This window comes from Megalobrama amblycephala, linkage group LG7, assembly GCF_018812025.1.
Source record: "Megalobrama amblycephala isolate DHTTF-2021 linkage group LG7, ASM1881202v1, whole genome shotgun sequence".
In the NCBI taxonomy this organism is placed as follows: Eukaryota; Metazoa; Chordata; class Actinopteri; order Cypriniformes; family Xenocyprididae; genus Megalobrama; species Megalobrama amblycephala.
In genome coordinates this window covers 54,158,245-54,175,619 of record NC_063050.1, presented here as the reverse complement: position 1 = coordinate 54,175,619, position 17,375 = coordinate 54,158,245, and the positions used below count along the sequence as shown (strand labels likewise).

At 35.6% G+C, this 17,375-nt stretch overlaps 3 protein-coding genes across 10 annotated transcripts in view; 2 read left to right on the top strand and 1 right to left on the bottom strand.

The window, feature by feature from the left end:
- Positions 1–112: 112 nt before the first annotated feature.
- On the top strand, positions 113–9,220 carry LOC125272891 (sterile alpha motif domain-containing protein 3-like). 8 transcript variants are annotated; one of them, XM_048198055.1, is made up of 6 exons: positions 113–469; positions 1,558–4,265; positions 5,135–6,148; positions 6,850–7,008; positions 8,113–8,298; positions 8,438–9,220. In XM_048198055.1, exons 3-5 carry the CDS (start codon positions 5,174–5,176, stop codon positions 8,263–8,265), a joined length of 1,287 nt encoding a protein of 428 aa, XP_048054012.1. In that variant the 5' UTR covers positions 113–469; positions 1,558–4,265; positions 5,135–5,173; the 3' UTR covers positions 8,266–8,298; positions 8,438–9,220. The 8 variants fall into 7 exon arrangements, 2 of the variants coding, with proteins under 2 accessions (XP_048054012.1, XP_048054011.1); XR_007185959.1 differs by having other exon boundaries at positions 8,113–8,316; XM_048198054.1 differs by lacking the exon at positions 8,113–8,298.
- A 1,889-nt stretch (positions 9,221–11,109) lies between these two features.
- Positions 11,110–17,375, top strand: part of LOC125272880 (urokinase plasminogen activator surface receptor-like) — a 21,525-nt gene continuing 15,259 nt past the window's right edge. The window contains exons 1-2 of the mRNA XM_048198046.1: positions 11,110–11,287; positions 11,368–11,487. Coding sequence (XP_048054003.1) covers positions 11,239–11,287; positions 11,368–11,487 — 169 coding nt within the window. The 5' untranslated portion in view covers positions 11,110–11,238. The remainder of the gene's footprint in view (positions 11,288–11,367; positions 11,488–17,375) is intronic.
- LOC125272883 (probable serine/threonine-protein kinase samkC) overlaps positions 12,907–17,375 on the bottom strand; it is a 6,064-nt gene continuing 1,595 nt past the window's right edge. The window contains exons 4-7 of the mRNA XM_048198049.1: positions 15,747–15,832; positions 15,491–15,564; positions 15,349–15,392; positions 12,907–13,036 (exon numbers count right to left, since the gene is read on the bottom strand). Coding sequence (XP_048054006.1) covers positions 15,520–15,564; positions 15,747–15,832 — 131 coding nt within the window. The 3' untranslated portion in view covers positions 12,907–13,036; positions 15,349–15,392; positions 15,491–15,519. The remainder of the gene's footprint in view (positions 13,037–15,348; positions 15,393–15,490; positions 15,565–15,746; positions 15,833–17,375) is intronic.

Sequence of the window (17,375 nt, the reverse complement as noted above, 5' to 3'; positions counted from 1 at the left end):
AGCAGTTATCAAACGTCTAAGTGACTTTGATTTGTGAGCAAACACAGACACAATCAAGCGCAGATAAAATGAGTTTAATAAAGGAAACTATAAGTATATACAGCTACTACACTGTAAAAAATGATTCTGGGTTTTAGTCAGGTGGACAAATAAAATCATGTCATGTCAACTTGCAGTGTCTCACTACACAAAAGGATGAGTTATACCAACCTCAACTTGAAGGGAAATTTAAAACTTTAAATAACGTGTTCATATAACAACAAAACATAAGTTCTGTCAATGTCCTTTCAAATGCGCATGTGCCAGAATCTTAACGTCATGATGACGTACTATTTTACCGAATCTGAGACAGACGCGCCATCCGCCATTTTCTGCACGAGACGTTGCTGAACATGCAAGAAAAGATGAAGAAGGAGCCCGCTTTTGAACGAGTACAGATGGAGTTTATGGACTGCAAATATTGAAATGAGTAAGTATACACTGATTTCTGCTTTATTTAATGTTAATTTAGGTTCGTTTCGTTAGCGCTCACCGTCCGCGTTTTGATTTAAGGCAATCACATTTTGTGAACTAAGACAATTTTATATACCGAGCTGTCGAGACATGAACAGAACGAGAAGTTGTCTATGACTATTGTAGGCTAAGTTAATATTGACAAATAGATAAATCAGTGTACATATAAGTGACATTTTAGTGTGTTCTTAATCGGATCTCAATATCGTTAGCTTTTATCATAAATTGTGTCCCATTTCAGAGGCTGCGTCCCTCCGGAGGTCGCATTTAGGGCTGCATTCGTCATCTAGTCATTTAAGAAAAATAACCGTAATAAAATTGACTGTTGTTCCTCGTGAAGTATAAAATACTTAATTTTTTTTATTTCTTTTAAATCTAACGTTAAATGAGACCGACTGGACGACGTATGCAGCCTTCAAATGCGACCTCAGGATGACGCAGCCACTGAATTGGGACACGGATATAGAAACACCGAATGACCAGTAATATCTGAAGCAGCGCCGCCAGTCCATATTTGTGTTTAGTATGAGAAATATGCATTTTTATTATACATGCTTGCAACAACATTTACTTCTACTTTGTTGTTATATTATAAAAGTGCTGTTTCTTAAATGCTCAGTTGTTATTCTTTCAAATTACCTAACGTTACAGTCTAAATGTTTTTGAGCACGTGCAAACGGTCTTCTGTATAGCTAACTTGTGTGCTGATCTTGTATTAATGCAATGTCAAAACAGAAACTTTTTTTAGTTTAATAATCACATGATTAAACTGTTATATCTTTTGTGTTAGAGAGAATCATGAAATTCAGTATTACGTTATTTATAGAGAAAAATTTCACCTAATAAAAGCTAAATTTACAGCATTGCTCAATTTTAAATTGCCAGCAACATCATCACTATAATGTTAAATGTATCACTCAGCCATAAAAATAAAGTGTTGATATTTTTTTGCTCATTGTATTTGGGATGTAGATGTTCAGTGAATATTTCTGTGTGTAAAATGTGTATGTGTACTTGGCTGGAATTTTTTTTTTTTATTTGCAGGATCAGTACAGTGCAAGCACAGTGGAAGCACAACTCTATATCGATGAGGTGGTGTTGCAAGATTTGTAGATTTTCCTCGCCCAACCAGCGTACCCTAATCACACACTATAAGCTGAAACACTGCCATCAGGCAAGTCACTGTCCACTCCCATGCATCTATAAAGATTGTGTATGCACATTTAGGAGTGAACTGTCTCTGAAGAAGCATTTAACTCGCGACCATAGTCAGTGTGTTCAAGCCTCCTCAAAATTTCTTAAAGCAACCTCAAATGTGAGCTGTGACCTGTGTAATTATTCAGAGGCTTGCAGTGTTTCACAGTATTTTGCACATCTTAAAACACACATTAAAAAGAAAGAGTCAGTGAGGTGCCCCTTTCAAGACTGTAGTTTCCAGACCAGTGTGTACAGCACTTTCCATGCTCATAAAAGTAAGAAACATCACCACAGCACTTTGAAAGATTTTCGAACAGACTTGTATCAAACTTGCATTCCTGATGATTCAAACCCTGACAGTACAGACTCTCAAATCCATTCATTCAGCCTAGATTGCTCAACAGTAGATAGTGACATAGATGTCCAAGACCTACAGGATTTGGTTAAACACAAAGTAGCATCACTGTTACTTCGCATGCAAACAACTCTACATGTCTCAAAAGCCACCACACAGGAAATTGTAAATGAGCTTTGCAGTGTTTATTCAATTGTGCAAGAGTTCACTCCAAGAATAATTGAAAGTGTATTGGTTAAGCACAATTGTGTATTAACCAATGAAGTGACTGCTGCCTTAGCTGAGATAGTCGAAAAAACAAATCCCCTAACTTCCCTTTCAAAGAGTGGCCCGTTTGCAACCGAATACAAAAGAACCACTTATTACAAGGACAACTTCAAAGTAATTGAGCCAGTTGAATATTTTTTAGAATCGTCCTCTCAAAAAAAGTTTGTTTATATTCCAATTTTGAAAGTTTTGACCGAGTTGTTGAACCGTGATGACATTTTGGATAAAGTCCTGCAGGAAACTGCTGACCAGTCCGGTCAGATTAAGACATACAGAGATGGACTGTACTGCAAAGGCAATCCTTTGCTCTCCTCAGAGAGTTTAAGCATTGCACTTGGGATGTATATAGATGACTATGAGGTATGTAACCCACTGGGAACATCAAAAAAAAAGCATAAGGTCTGTGCAGTGTATTGGGTGATATCAAACTTGCCAGCACAGTATAGGTCTTCAGTACAGTCAATTTTTCTGGCTTGTCTGTGTAATAGCAATGATGTAAAGAATTATGGCTATGATGCCATTTTTCAACCACTGATTAGGGACATTCAAGTCCTTGAAGAGGACGGATTGTATGTTCAAAAATTGGGAACAAGTGTCAAGGGTTCTGTGTTGTATGTGTCAGCGGACAACTTGGGGGCCCACTCACTAGCTGGCTTTCAAGAAAGTTTCAATGTTGATAAATTCTGCAGATTTTGCCTAGCTAGTCGCAAGGATATTGACTTGCATGAAGTCAGAGAGGGGGTGTTTCCACTCAGGACGATTGAAACTCACAAACAGACCCTTGAGGAATTGAAGACGAATTCACTGGTTTCTCTGGATGGAGTAAAGAGAGACTGTGTTCTTGATAAACTTAATTATTTCCAGACAGTGCAAGGGTTTCCTCCAGATTTTATGCATGACCTGTTTGAAGGTATAGTACCAACAGAGTTAAGTCTTTGCATAAAGTCCCTTATTTCCAAAAGGTACTTCACATTAGATGACCTTAATGACATCATCAAGTCTTTTCCTTTCAAGTTTACTGATAAAACTAACAAACCACAACAAATTTCAAAGACATTTGTGTCAAAACATTCAATTGGTGGAAACTGCCATGAAAACTGGACTCTGTTAAGGCTACTGCCATTGATGATGGGTCACAGAGTACCAGAAGGAGACAAAATTTGGCAAATCATACTAGATCTGAAAGATATTGTTGAGCTCCTAGCTACTGGACAATTCACTGATGAGACACTGTGCTACTTGGAGTCCAAAATCTCAGAGCACAGGTGCTTGCTGAAAGAGTGTTTTCCAGATTTCCACATTCTCCCGAAGCATCATTTTTTAGAACATTATCCTGAAATGATTAGTCGATTTGGGCCTCTGACTGATTTTTGGACTATTCGCTTTGAGGCGAAACACAACTTCTTTAAGAGAGTTGTACATGATGGTAAAAACTTCAAGAATGTCTTGCTCACTCAGGCCAAAAAGCACCAGCTTGCTTTGGCTTACTACCTTGATTTGCCAAGTGTTTTCAAACCTGATCTAGAAGTAGGACATGTTGCTGTCGTTTCACCTGACACACTTGAACGTTCAGTGAGGCAGGCCATTGAGCATAAATATGGAAACACAAACACTGTATTTCTTTCAACCCATGCATGCATTAATGGTACCAAGTACTCGGAGGGAATGTTTTTGTCTGTAGGGCACACCAGTGGACTGCCTGACTTTGGCGAGATTGTTAAAATGATAATTGTTAACAACAAAGTGTCATTCATCCTCAAACCTTTCAAAGCCTGGTACATAGAGCATTTGCGAAGTTATGAGCTGACGAGTAATTGCACTTCTGAACTGCAGGTTGTGGAACCCCAGGAGCTTAATGGATACCATCCACTTTATCCATATGTAAGAGCTGGAAAGCTATACATCACACCAAAAACCTTCTTGCTTCACTAAGGTACGTTTGTTGAAATGCACATGATTTTCTAGGTGTTCACATTTAAGGGTTAGTTCACCCAAAAATGAAATTTCTGTCATTAATTACTCACCCTCATGTTGATCCCCACCCGTAAGACTTTGGTTCGTCTTCTGAACACAAATTAAGATATTTTTGATCAAACTTGAAGGTATCTGATCCACACATAGGCAGCAACGTCATTGCACCTTTTGACATCCAGAAAGGTAGTTAAAAACATGGTTAAAATAGTCAGTGTGACTGCAGTGGTTCAACCTTAATGTTATGAAGCAACGTGAATACTTTTTGTGTGCAAAAACAAAACAAAAATAAAGATTTCATTCAACAATTTGAACCATTGTCATATGTAGTGAACTCAGTGCAGGCTTCCTTGCTTATGACCGAATGCCGGCTCATTCTTGGCTGGGTCCTGTGTCAGCATCACATGCATGTGTTGTGCTGCTCACATGTTCAGCATCTGCTACTGAGTTGGTGTTTGGACATAAACAAGGAGGCCTGCATTGAGTTCGCTACGTATGCTATTTTTGTTTTGTTTTTGCACACAAAAAGTATTCTCGTTGCTTCATAACATTAAGGTTGAACCACTGCAGTCAAACTATTTTAACCATGTTTTTAACTACCTTTCTGGATGTCAAATGGTGCAATGACGTTGCTGCCTATGTGTGGATCAGATACCCTCGGATTTCATCAAAAATATCTTAATTTGTGTTCCGAAGATGAACAAAGGTCTTACGGGTGTGGAACAACGAGAGTGAATAATTAATGACAGAAATTTCATTTTTGGGTGAACTAAACCTTTAAAGAATGTAATCATCAATCAATATAGTCACATCTTTTTACTCTTTCCCCAGTTGAAGAGAAACCCTGGAATTTCCTATTCTTATAACAAAATGCTGTTTCGCGTGATCATCTCCCCACAGAACATTCAAAAAGTTAGACTTGATCCTGTTCCAGATTCTGTTGATGGCCTCAAGCTTGAACTTAAAAGCATGCTCCAGCTGAAAGACCCTTTTGACCTTCAATATGAAGATGAAGATTTCCATGATTTCTGTAACCTTACACATTTAGCTGATCTGCCCAAAGACAAGGTGACACTGAAGGTCCTTTTCACCACCTTTCCAGATACACTCTCAGACTCCAGTTTAGACACTGTAATTTTAAGTGAATCATCATCTCCATCAACTTCTTCACCCAGCATCCATTCAGAGCCATCTGCCACCCGTTTGCAGCCATGGCCAACTGCCTTTCCCATCCCAGTTTTTACATATGATGTGGAGCTGAGGCTAAGACATGGTAATGAGGCATTTCGAAAGGATGGAACACTTCTGTCAATTCCCAGGGACATGAAGATTGAGATCCTTGAGAAACTTGCAGAAACCATATACTCATACAAAGCCTACCCTGGGAATGAAGAGATTGACAGTGTAGCGGCCGCCTTAATTGAAAAACACCCCTGTCTTAAAGAGCCAAGCTCCACATCTGGATGGTATGGGTGGAAAATTAGTTTAAAGTTTAAGATGGGAAACTACAGACAAAAGCTGAGAGATGCAGGTTGTCAGGAATTGAAAGTGAATTCTGAAAAGAGAGGTCTTGGGGAGACGAGAGGAAAGCGAAACAAAGTGAAGAAACCTAGACGTTGTGAAACAAATTTTCTTCCAGATCTACCTCAGGGCAAAGACAAGGAAAATTTAGATAAAGAAAGAGAGCAAATAGCTGATGAGATGAAGAAGAGGACTCCAGACATCACCTTTGTTGATGCTGCTATGAGTAGCACATATTCTTTGAGAAGACAAGAAGTCGTTGAGGAGGAGCCACCAGTGTCACAAATGAAAGTCCGATGGCCTGCACTTTTTACGGAGAGACAGGTAAACTGTGTTGATTTGTTTCTGTGTGCTTTGAAATTGATCAGAAAATCTTGGGCTATTAAAGATGTGCTGTTCTTTTAGAAGGTATGGGCAAACTTAAAGGGTTAGTTCACCCAAAAATGAAAATAATGTCATTTATTACTCACCCTCATGTCGTTCTACACCTGTAAGACCTTCGTTAATCTTTGAAACGCAAATTGAGATATTTTTGTTGATCCATTAATGTACAAAAAACATATTTAAATCAGTTCATGTGAGTACAGTGGTTCAATATTAATATTATAAAGCCACAAGAATATTCTTGTCGCTTTATAATATTAATATTGATCCACTGTACTCACATGAACTGATTTAAATATGTTTTTTGTACATTAATAGATATTGAGAGAGGAAATGTCATTGCTGGCTATGGAGGCCTCATGGAGCCATTGGATTTCAACAAAAATATCTTATTTTGCGTTCTGAAGATGAACGAAGGTCTTACGGGTGTGGAACGACATGAGGGTGAGTAATTAATGACAGAATTTTCATTTTTGGGTGAACTAACCCTTTAATATCCTCAGATGATATGACCAGTTCAGTCAAGTTGAGTGAAATGAAAATGTTTTAACTTCCTGCATTGTTTTAATTTAGTACTGTTAAAGACTGTCACTGAGACCCTTCTGTCTTTGTTAAATTTTTAAATGTATTTGTTTTTATAGATCAGCAAAGAATTCACCAGGCTTGTGTCAAAGGACCTGAGCAAGTCCTTTTTTGAAGGCCTAGATGGTCATCTCTCAAAGCTGATACAGTTATTCAGGTCAAAGCGTTATGAGGACATTCCAGAAATGACTTCAATACTGGAGAGCCTTGATAAGGATGTGAGTCAATTTGTTTTAAAGCAGTCTTTATATCCCCCAAATGACAATTGTGAATATTTACTCACTTTCATGTTTGTCTAAACCTCTATGACCTTTTTTTTTTTCTTCTATGGATCATAAAACTAGTGATAGTGACATATTTTCATACAATGACTTCAGAAAAGTGGCCTATACAATTTGTGTCATATTCCAAGTCTGTGAAATCATACAATCTCTTTGTATGATCAAAACAAAACAAAACAAAAAATTCAGTCTTTACAATAATGTTTGATTGTATTAGCTACTATATAAATATCAAAACTCATTGGTTCTTGTAAGTCTTTTGATCAAATGTCATGATATAAGAACTAATGAAGGTTGATGTTTTTGTTGTATTATGCCATAGTAACATCAAAACTGATATTATCAGTTCATTACACAAAGTTATCTTCAAAAAACTTTTAAAATAGGCAACATGACTCACCCACTACTTTTACTGCATTTTTTATAGTGTTGACTTATCCTTTATAGAGCTTAACAGCCTAGCCACTGTTCATTTTCATTGTATGGAATGAAAATATTAATATTTTTGCATGTGTTGGAGTGGCATGATCGTGAGTAAATGACAGTTATCATTGGTAACTTATCCTCTTAAATCCTTTAAAGTGTTGTTACAACCCCAATGAATTTAAGGCAGGGGTGCCCAATCCTGCTTCTGGGGAGCCAAGATCCTGCAGAGTTTTGCTTCAACCCCAATTAAACACACCTAAACCAGCTAATCAAGGTGGTCATGATTACGACAAACTTCCAGGCAGGTGTGTTGAACCAAGTTGGAGTTGAACTCTGCAATATATTATTGGCCCGCCGGGAGCAGGATTAGACACCCCTGATTTAAGTGGTATGAGCATGTTATTATTTTGGTGCTGAGCAAAAAGGTAACAAACAACTGTTGTTGCACCACATCACTGGTGATTTATTTACTACAAAATTATACAAGTGTAAATGTGCAAATTTAAAATGAATGTTTTTGTGTTTTTATTTTTTCTAAAAAGCATCAAATACAGAGGGAGGGGGAGAAAGGATAAACAAAAAAAGTTGGTACTTTAACCATCCTATATTTTACAGACAACAAACCAACGGATGAGGACAGCAGCATTGCTGGGCCTGCCATGGACATTTACAACATGGAACTGTTGTAAATGTCTTTTGAAAGTGTTAATTGTCTTGCTGTCTGTGCAGGCCTCACTGAGCCATTGGATTTTATCAAAAATATCTTAATTTGTGTTCCGAAGATGAATGAAGGTCTTACAGGTGTGGAACGACATGAGGGTGAATAATTAATGACAGAAATTTTGAGTGAACCAACCCTTTAATTTGCAAGGGTCTGGGGACTATATTTGTGTAATTGCTTTTAAGTAATAGTACCTTGTTTTGTTTACATTCTATAAAGCCCAGTGACCGTGAAGAGGATCTGATCAAGGGTGTGGTGATTGGAATCCTAGTGGTTGTAGAAAATGTGATGGAACCTCTCCCAGCGTTCTACAATGACGTTGCCTTGGTGATTGAAGAAGAAGTGGTAATGCGTCACCTGAGTGACATACCGAATGCTTTTCTGAACCTGATGGGCCTGGTGTACGCGTTGAACCTTGACTACCCAAGGGAATTAAAATTCACTTTTGAAGTGATACAGCGCCTGTTTATTGGAGTTGGGTCAGATTCTTGCACCGCAAGAGTTCACTCTTTGAAGAGCAAGTTGCTGCGATAAGACAGAAAACAAACAATCTTTTTTTCCTTCTTCCTTCTTACTGTTTAATCATTGTACTGTTTTAAAGTTTAAGAGCATTGTTGTTTTAGATCTTCTTGTTTTAAGTATAACATTGGTATTCTTGAAATTTTTCAAACTGACTGTTGTTACCTTGTCCTGCTTCCTATTTCCTTGTCATGTTTCTACAATTGGGAATTGAAGACAGTGTTTTTGAACAGTTTAATGTGAAGTTTTTTACACAGCTTATTGTGAATTGTTCATGTACACTTGTTCAATGAAAATGTCTCATAATGACACGGAGAGTTATTTGTACTATTTTGGCTCTAAGATGGGTCTGTGCATAGAAGTTTGCACATGTTTGTGTGAGCTGTGTGTGAGGGTTTTTCTTGTGTTTTATATCTATGCAAGATAATTCTTTGTCTGTTTTTGATGCAATGTCTCGGTTTAAAAATAAATGCTGAGATTTGATTTTGCAGTTGTGTTGATTTCATAAAAAATCTGGTTCCAGATAGATATCTAGAACTTCTTGTCAAAGCAATGAAGTCCAGTAAACTTAAATAGTTAAGTTATGATGTTGAGTAAAAATTACTATTTTATGTCAATTAGACTTGGTTCATGGTTGTGAAAACATGAGAAATTAAGTTCAACCAATATGTTTTTCAGTTGACTTAACTAAAAATTCTAAGTGCTCATTAATTGATACAGTATGTTGGCTCAATTTACTGCAAGTTATTGCAACAACTACATATAAGTTGAGTGAACTTAACACCTAATGTTGGCTAAACTTAACTAAGTCAATGCAACAAGATGACTTGACTAAGTCAAGTTGTGTCAACAAATCATTTTTTACAGTGTAAGAAAAGCATGTATACAGAATAAAGAAAAGTAAAGAAAGAGAGAGAATAACAACCTAATGAAAGCCATCAGAGAATCAAAATCACCTTCTTGAAAAGGGGTCAAACTTGACTATGTTCACACTGTCAGTCCAAATCTGAAAACTTTTTGTCTATCTGATTGGAATCTGATCTAAAATTATTACAGGTCAGAAGTCAGATTGGATACACATATACACACATACACACACACATACATACATACATCAGTGTATATCAATATCGATATATATCCAAGTAATGCATGTGTCTTCTTTGAAACACAGCGTTAATCTGAAATTAAACCTGCCTCCTGGTAGGTTTAATTTAAGCCTCAATGTAGTCCTGGAGTAGCTCTAGTCTTCCTCCAGGAAATCATCTTATTAAACTCTGGACTAGACTAAGTCTAGGACTATTTTAAACCATGACAGAGAAAGCAGATTTCTGTTAATCTGGTTTAAAGGGCCATTTTATTCTAGGACTAGGCTTAATCTCTGTCCGGGAAACCGCCCCAATGTCTTTTATCTTCAGTTGATTTCATCTAAGGCTGTGACTGAAGTCAGTTGTAGTTCTTGTGTTTGTCTTTTCTTCAGTGATTCTGCTTGCTATAAGAGCAGGTGTTCATCATTAATATTCAATCATCACTTAAGTAATTGCTTAATTATCTGATTAAAATTAACTCTGTTTCAGTGTTACTTTATCACTATTTAAAGAGGGACCAAATGTCCTCTGAACAGAGTTGATTTAACTCTGGGGATTTTACTGTGCTGTTAGGCAGGTTGAAAGGCCACAGGTAAATATGACACTTATTATAATGGGTCCATGTGAAGATTGTTTTAAGTTTACTTAAAAGTTATTTTTTAAAGCCTAATAAAAAAATTGATAGATTCTAGTTCTACTGTAATGTTGAGTGTCTATAATTAACATTTAAAAAAAAAAATCAGTTTCATAGAGACATCAGTGATACTAGCCTTAATTCATAAATGCCATTAAACAAATATTTAAAATATACTGTGTTTAAGTTGTTTCTCATTCTAGGACAAGATTTTTGTCTTTCAGAATGTCTCAAGACTTATCCATGATTTCTGAGAAATTAAAACTTATTGGCTCTGTTTAAACAGGTTGATCAAATTTCCTGTGTAGGTGTTGGCCATATACAACTAACTAGATATTCTATTATTTAACTGCTTCCTGTTTCAACTTCCCATCCTCCTCACTGAATCCTAATCCCTAAAGCCTTTCTAATTAAATAGAATTTTCTTTCTTCTGCAGAACACAAGCAGATATTTACTTTCTTCTGTTGAACACTTCTGTGTTCCAGACATACTGGATTTGAATGACATGAGGGTAAATAAAAGATGATATAATTTTCATTTTTGTGTGAACTATCACTTTATGAATGTTGGTTAAACCTATACATTTATCGCAATTCCTTTATTAAACCTTCCTTGATCTTTAATTGGCATTAAGTAAATTATGTAAGCTTAAGTTTCTGTTTCAAGAAATGGGTATATTTCTGTTACACTTTCATTTTCTCATGAAGACCCTCCCCTTTTGATAAGCTATAAAATGGGCACTGAAACAGACGTTATTTCATTCTCCTCCTGATCAAAGATGGATCTGCAAATCTCAGTTTTTCTTTTCTTCATTCTTTTCACTGCAGGTACAAAGACAAATAATGTTTGTGATGTTACTGAGAATGATAACAGATCACTGATGCATCTCTCTGTTTTATTACTAAAGGACACTCTCTCAGCTGTTATGAGTGTATGGGTCTGAAAGGTTCTTGTGCAGATCAGAAGTTAAAAACATGTCCTAGTGGATTTTCTCAGTGCATGAGTTCAACAGGAGTGGCACAAGCTGGTAAGTCCATTATGATTGAAATTTACTGTTATATTCGACTGATTGGCTGATTGGAGATGCTATTATTTACTGGTGCTGCAACAGAACAGCTACTCGTTTTTGCAACCCAGTCTCATATGAAAACGTATCCTGACTACGTTGGTCCAAAGTGCAAAACGTAGAGGGGTTACAATAATGGCCCTTAAATTGTATGACTGTTACATTTTTTTTTTTGCCTATTGTTTTGCGTCCAAGTCACGTGACTTTAGAGAGCCCGGCCGTGAGAACAAAAAACATGGCGGACATTTCTCTACTTTTTAGTGAAAAAAAAAAACAATATTTTGAGTTAGTTTCTGCATCAAAATAAGGTTTGATTACATTTTTAACGAGAAATATATATTCTATTTTCATAATATTCACTCAGTGAATGTACATAATCACTCGCTTGTGCGTTGTTGCAAAGATTTTTCTGATCTCGCCAGAATAATGTGAAACTGCTACGTTTTGGTTGCTGGACAATATTTTTATTTTCCGCATCAAAATAAGGTTTGATTACATTTTTAGCGAGAAATATATATTCTATTTTCATAATATTCACTCGCTTGTGCGTTGTTGCAAAGATTTTTTATTCTGTTGCAGAATAATGTGAAACTTATTTTTACATTTATATTTAAATTTTAATTAATTTTTAATTTAAATCTATCTACCTACCTATGTGTTGAATTGTGGAGTCTGGAATTGCCACTTCAATATAATATAATAATATTATTATTATACAATATAATATAATTATATTATTATTATATATTTTTTTTTAATTAATTAACATTTATTTTTCCTTTTCATGATTTTGAATATTGTATGTTCATCACTAAGTCCCTTAGTTTAAAATGTCTCCCTGTTCTTGTGAACTGAACATGCAGTGAGAATTGTTTGGGAAATTTCTTTTGATAAGTTGAAGACTGGTCTGACTTCAACCTTGGGGAGTCTATGTATCTGTGTATGTGTTGTGCAGGTCCGACAGTGGCATTTTAGCTGTAGACCAGCTGACTCCAGGTTGGGACGTCATCGTGACAAATGGAGATATGATTCTGACTCTCTGTCCATATGTTTGCTTCTTCTTAACCAATCAGAATAATCTTTACCCTATCTATGACGTAGTAGGAGATCCTGAAACTGCTGTGTGAAAATGTTGTATGCAGAGCAGCCTACAAACTCCTTGAGAGACTGAAGCTGACTTCTGCTGATTGAAACTGCAAACTATTCTTCAGTAAGATTTCTTCAATTGATTGCATCTCTGACTCCGGGTCTTCATTCAACATATCTGGTCAAGGGTCTTAAACTGTACTTCCCCTACAGTGTGAAGGACAGAGATGATCTGACAAGCTTTTGCAAACACAGCATGTGTTCTCTGGTTTGCTACAAAGTGGGAGTCTTTCAGGCTTTTAAATTCTTTTAATATAATGTAAACAACATACACATAGCTTATGGAACAAAACAATGGGATTGAACATTTCCTTAATTCGTGGTGTTCTCCTCCGTCACCCACTGTGGCGGCCAAGTTTTCCCACTGTAATACAAATTGTTTGTTATGATTATTATTGTTAATTTAGGTTTTTACATCAGCCATGAATTCAAAACAAACATGACAAGGTTAAGAGCATGAGGAACAGCAGGCCACCCCTTCATTCGTAGGTTTATAAACTTACCTGCCTATGGTAATATTTCTGTTAAGGTTTGAATATGCATTACCTACAGTTTAGCCGTTTATTTGAAATCATATACAGTACAGTCCAAAAGTTTGGAACCACTAAGATTTTTAATGTTTTTAAAAGAAGTTTCGTCTGCTCACCAAGGCTACATTTATTTAATTAAAAATACAGTAAAAAACAGTAATATTGTGAAATATTATTACAATTTAAAATAACTGTGTACTATTTAAATATATTTCACAAAGTAATTTATTCCTGTGATGCAAAGCTGAATTTTCAGCATCATTACTCCAGTCTTCAGTGTCACATGATCCTTCAGAAATCATTCTAATATGCTGATCTGCTGCTCAATAAACATTTAATGTGTACAATTGTACAAAATATTTGTGTACAATATTTTTTTTCAGGATTATTTGATGAATAGAAAGTTCAAAAGAACAGTGTTTATCTGAAATCTAATCTTTTGTAACATTATAAATGTCTTTACTGCCACTTTTGATTGATTTAATGCATCCTTGCTGAATAAAAGTATTCATTTCTTTAATTTCTTTTCAAAAAAATAAAAATAAAAATTCTTACTGACCCCAAACTTTTGAACGGTAGTGTATAATGCTACAGAAGCTTTGTATTTCAGATAAATGCTGTTCTTTTGAACTTTCTATTCATCAAGGAATCCTGAAAAAAAAAGTACACAACTGTTTTCAACAATGAAAATAATCATAAATGTTTATTGAGCAGCAAATCAGCATATTAGAATGATTTCTGAAGGATCATGTGACACTGAAGACTGGAGTAACGATGCTGAAAATTCAGCTTTGATCACAGGAATAAATTACTTTTTGAAATATATTCAAATAGAAAAAAGTTATTTTAAATTGTAGTAATATTTCACAATATTACTGTTTTTTTACTGTATTTTTAATTAAATAAATGTAGCCTTGGTGAGCAGACGAAACTTCTTTTAAAAACATTAAAAATCTTAGTGGTTCCAAACTTTTGGACTGTACTGTACCTCTGCTCTGAAGGTATCCACTGTAAAAGACCTCTGCAATTTGCTGCACAATAATAGCCTTGAAAATTTGGTCATGAAAGACATCCCAAACCTTTGGACTTTTGTGCCTTTAACCAATGTGTGTTACTTTATCATCACAATGTCAACATCTAATTAAAATGCAATGTAAAAAAAAAAGGAAATCCTTGTTCAGAATAAATTAGTGATTATGTCTAACATATGTCTCTCAATTATGGCAGTCAGGTTTGTCCCATGGTAGTATTTTTTCATTATTTTATAAAAAATTAATTTATACTGGGGTGCCCTTATGTTACTTATACTGAGGTTATTATGTTTTTTTAGTTCAAAAATTAAAAAGTAATTTTTCCTAGCCTGATTTCATGTTTGTCAAAACTATTTATATTTCCTAATTAAACTAAGGTCTAGTTCTGGCTTAAGCTAATCCCTGTCCGGGAAACCATCACTAAATGTTTAGTTTAAATCAATAGAATGTATCCTTCAATTAAATTAAATTAAATTATAAAAGTAAGTTATTATTATTTAGTTTCTTAAAAAAAGTATTACTCACCCCAGACTTTTGAATGGTAGTGTATTTATTTTTCATTAACATTTATTTATTAATTTTTTAAGATTTTGTCCTCCATATGTAGTCAATAATCTGTGAACTTGCAGTTACATTTACATTTATGCATTTGTCAGACGCTTTTATCCAAAGCGACTTACATTGCGTTATACTATACTGCATTATACTATATCTGATACTATATATTTGTATCAGAGTATGTGCAATCCCTGGGATCGAACCCATGACCTTGGAATTGCTAGTGCCATGCTCTAACCACTGAGCAGTTAATGTAATTGCAACCCAGTCTCATTTAAAAACGTATCCTGACTGCGATTTTAGTCTCTGATTTGAACGCTCTGTTTGAAGGGGTGTGACTGCTGTGATACCTCATTGTAAACACCCACTCCTGTGAATGGCTGACATGCTTGCATTAAAAATAGCCAGCATTAGATGTGGAACTCTCTCGAAGAGTGCCCAAGGACACTTCACACACTGAGCCACAGCCACCCACAAACACAAACCAAAGCTATTACTTTAAGTTTTAAAGTACTAAGAATTAGGCTATTCCAATCAAACTATCAAATTGTACATACCAAAGTGAACAGGGCTCCCATTCCACCAACTTCATTTGGATCCCCTGGAAAAACATCAAAGTTAGGGGGTTAAGTGGTTTCCAGTTGAGGTGCTGCAATTCCACAGAGTACATTTGCGACTTTTAATTATTGTAAAGCTAACCTTCTGCATTTTGCAGCGGATCACCCTCTTCACAGGATAGAAAGAGTCCCCTTCTGGGATTCCATGGTTACATTCTGAAAGAGCAAAAAACAGTACATGAGTTTGACCTCATACATCTTCATCAATTAATTAAAAAATAATTTTGACAGGCAACACATAATGTATTTATGACTTATATCTGGCTAAGGCAAAATAATCACTGTATTTGAAGTCTGATTTGAAATGGAGAAATGTAAATCTAGGAAAGCTTTATAACCTCTGGGTGATTTTTTTTCCCCCTCAATTTCATGTCTGAGGCTGCAGAAGTCTTCTTCTTCTTCTTTTTATTGCTTGCAGACATATCTGTTGAGATTAAGGAAATGTATCTGTGAAGAGCTGTTATTACAATAAATACTGGTCTAAATACCTTTATTCAAAATAACAAATATATAATATCACATTACAATTGGAAAGATATTGATTGTAATCTTTTGCAGGGCACTCATTGAAATACATGGATATTGTTTAACCATATGCTGTATGGTCACTTCTTCGCTCTACCAAGGTTTATAGACTACAAGATGTACACACAGGAGACCAATTGAAGGAAAACTCTGGAAGATGAGGGGAAAAACAATGAATTTAGTTCCTCCTACACATATTACCTTTCTCCTATAACCTCAATATTGATGGGAGATGTGTCTTCCAGACAGATAATGCTTCAATTCACAGAGCACAGTGTCTCACAGAATGATGAGAATTATTTACGTATTTTCTTTATTTAACTATGAAAATTTTGTCAATCTGATTCAATGTGTTTTACAAACCCTAATTTCAACAAGGCTGAGTCAACTGTAAAACGAAAATAAACGATTTGCAAATCATTTTCAAACCTATATTAAACTGAATACTCTACAAAGACAAGCTGAAAAACTTTATTGTTAGTTAGCTAATATTAACTCATTTTGAATTTGAGGCCTGCAACATACTCCTATAAAACCTGGGACAAGATCAAGACTGGGAATGTTTGGAACATGGTTCCACAGGTTCAGTGGAAACACGTGAGTGTCATGATTGGGCATAAAGAGGAAAAGGACCACCCAGATTGTTATCAGTGCTCAAAGTTCAAAAGTCATGGGTGTGTGGTAGTGTACATGATATACCCATGCCCCATGACATTCAAAATGACTGAATATTTGCAAAAAAAAAATAAAGCTTTTCAGTTTTTTTCAGTTTGAACATTAAATATCTTGTCTTCATTGTATATTCATGAATATAGGAACCTTCACTGCAATAGGGGTTTGTATGATCATCACGGGCATAATTTATATGTGTATAAACACATAAACAAACTGAGTAATAAGAAACTGATTACACTGACAAATTATTGATTTATTTGGTATAGGTAACCATGTAATAAGCAGGATAATGTGTAGCAAGGCGATTGTTATAGCGAATACAACCCCTTCAGACTTGATTCAAGTACTGATCAAACTGGCGTGGTTGTATTAACACACTAATAACAACTGCGTAACTATACATTATCCCTTACTTAACAGAAAAAAGCATAGGACGGAAATTGTTACAGACATGTATTTTGATATGTGTGTGCACATACTGAGCTTGTCCATATACACAGTAGACTGAAGTGAATTATATATACAGCTAAAAATGAGGCACCAAACACCCACAGAAGACTGTTGGATGTGCAACAGTGCTCTCCATCATCATCAGTTCCTATTTAGATTGAAGCTGTTCTGGTGGCACGTTGTGGCCGATACGACCTCAGTAATTCACTTGCCAGTAGTTTGTTTTTGCTTCAGCATCTGTAAATCATCCTGTCAGAATTTTGAAACATTATACTTCCCTTCCCTTTAGTAATATTTGAAAGACAAGATATCCAGAT

Excerpts from the sequence above, each read along its gene's own strand:
- LOC125272891 (XM_048198054.1), top strand. The coding sequence starts at position 5,174 with ATGCTGTTTCGCGTGATCATCTCCCCACAGAACATTCAAAAAGTTAGA. Across the intron at positions 6,149-6,849 it reads CACTTTTTACGGAGAGACAG|ATCAGCAAAGAATTCACCAG; the intron begins GTAAACTGTGTT and ends TTGTTTTTATAG. Across the intron at positions 7,009-8,437 it reads TGGAGAGCCTTGATAAGGAT|CCCAGTGACCGTGAAGAGGA; the intron begins GTGAGTCAATTT and ends CATTCTATAAAG.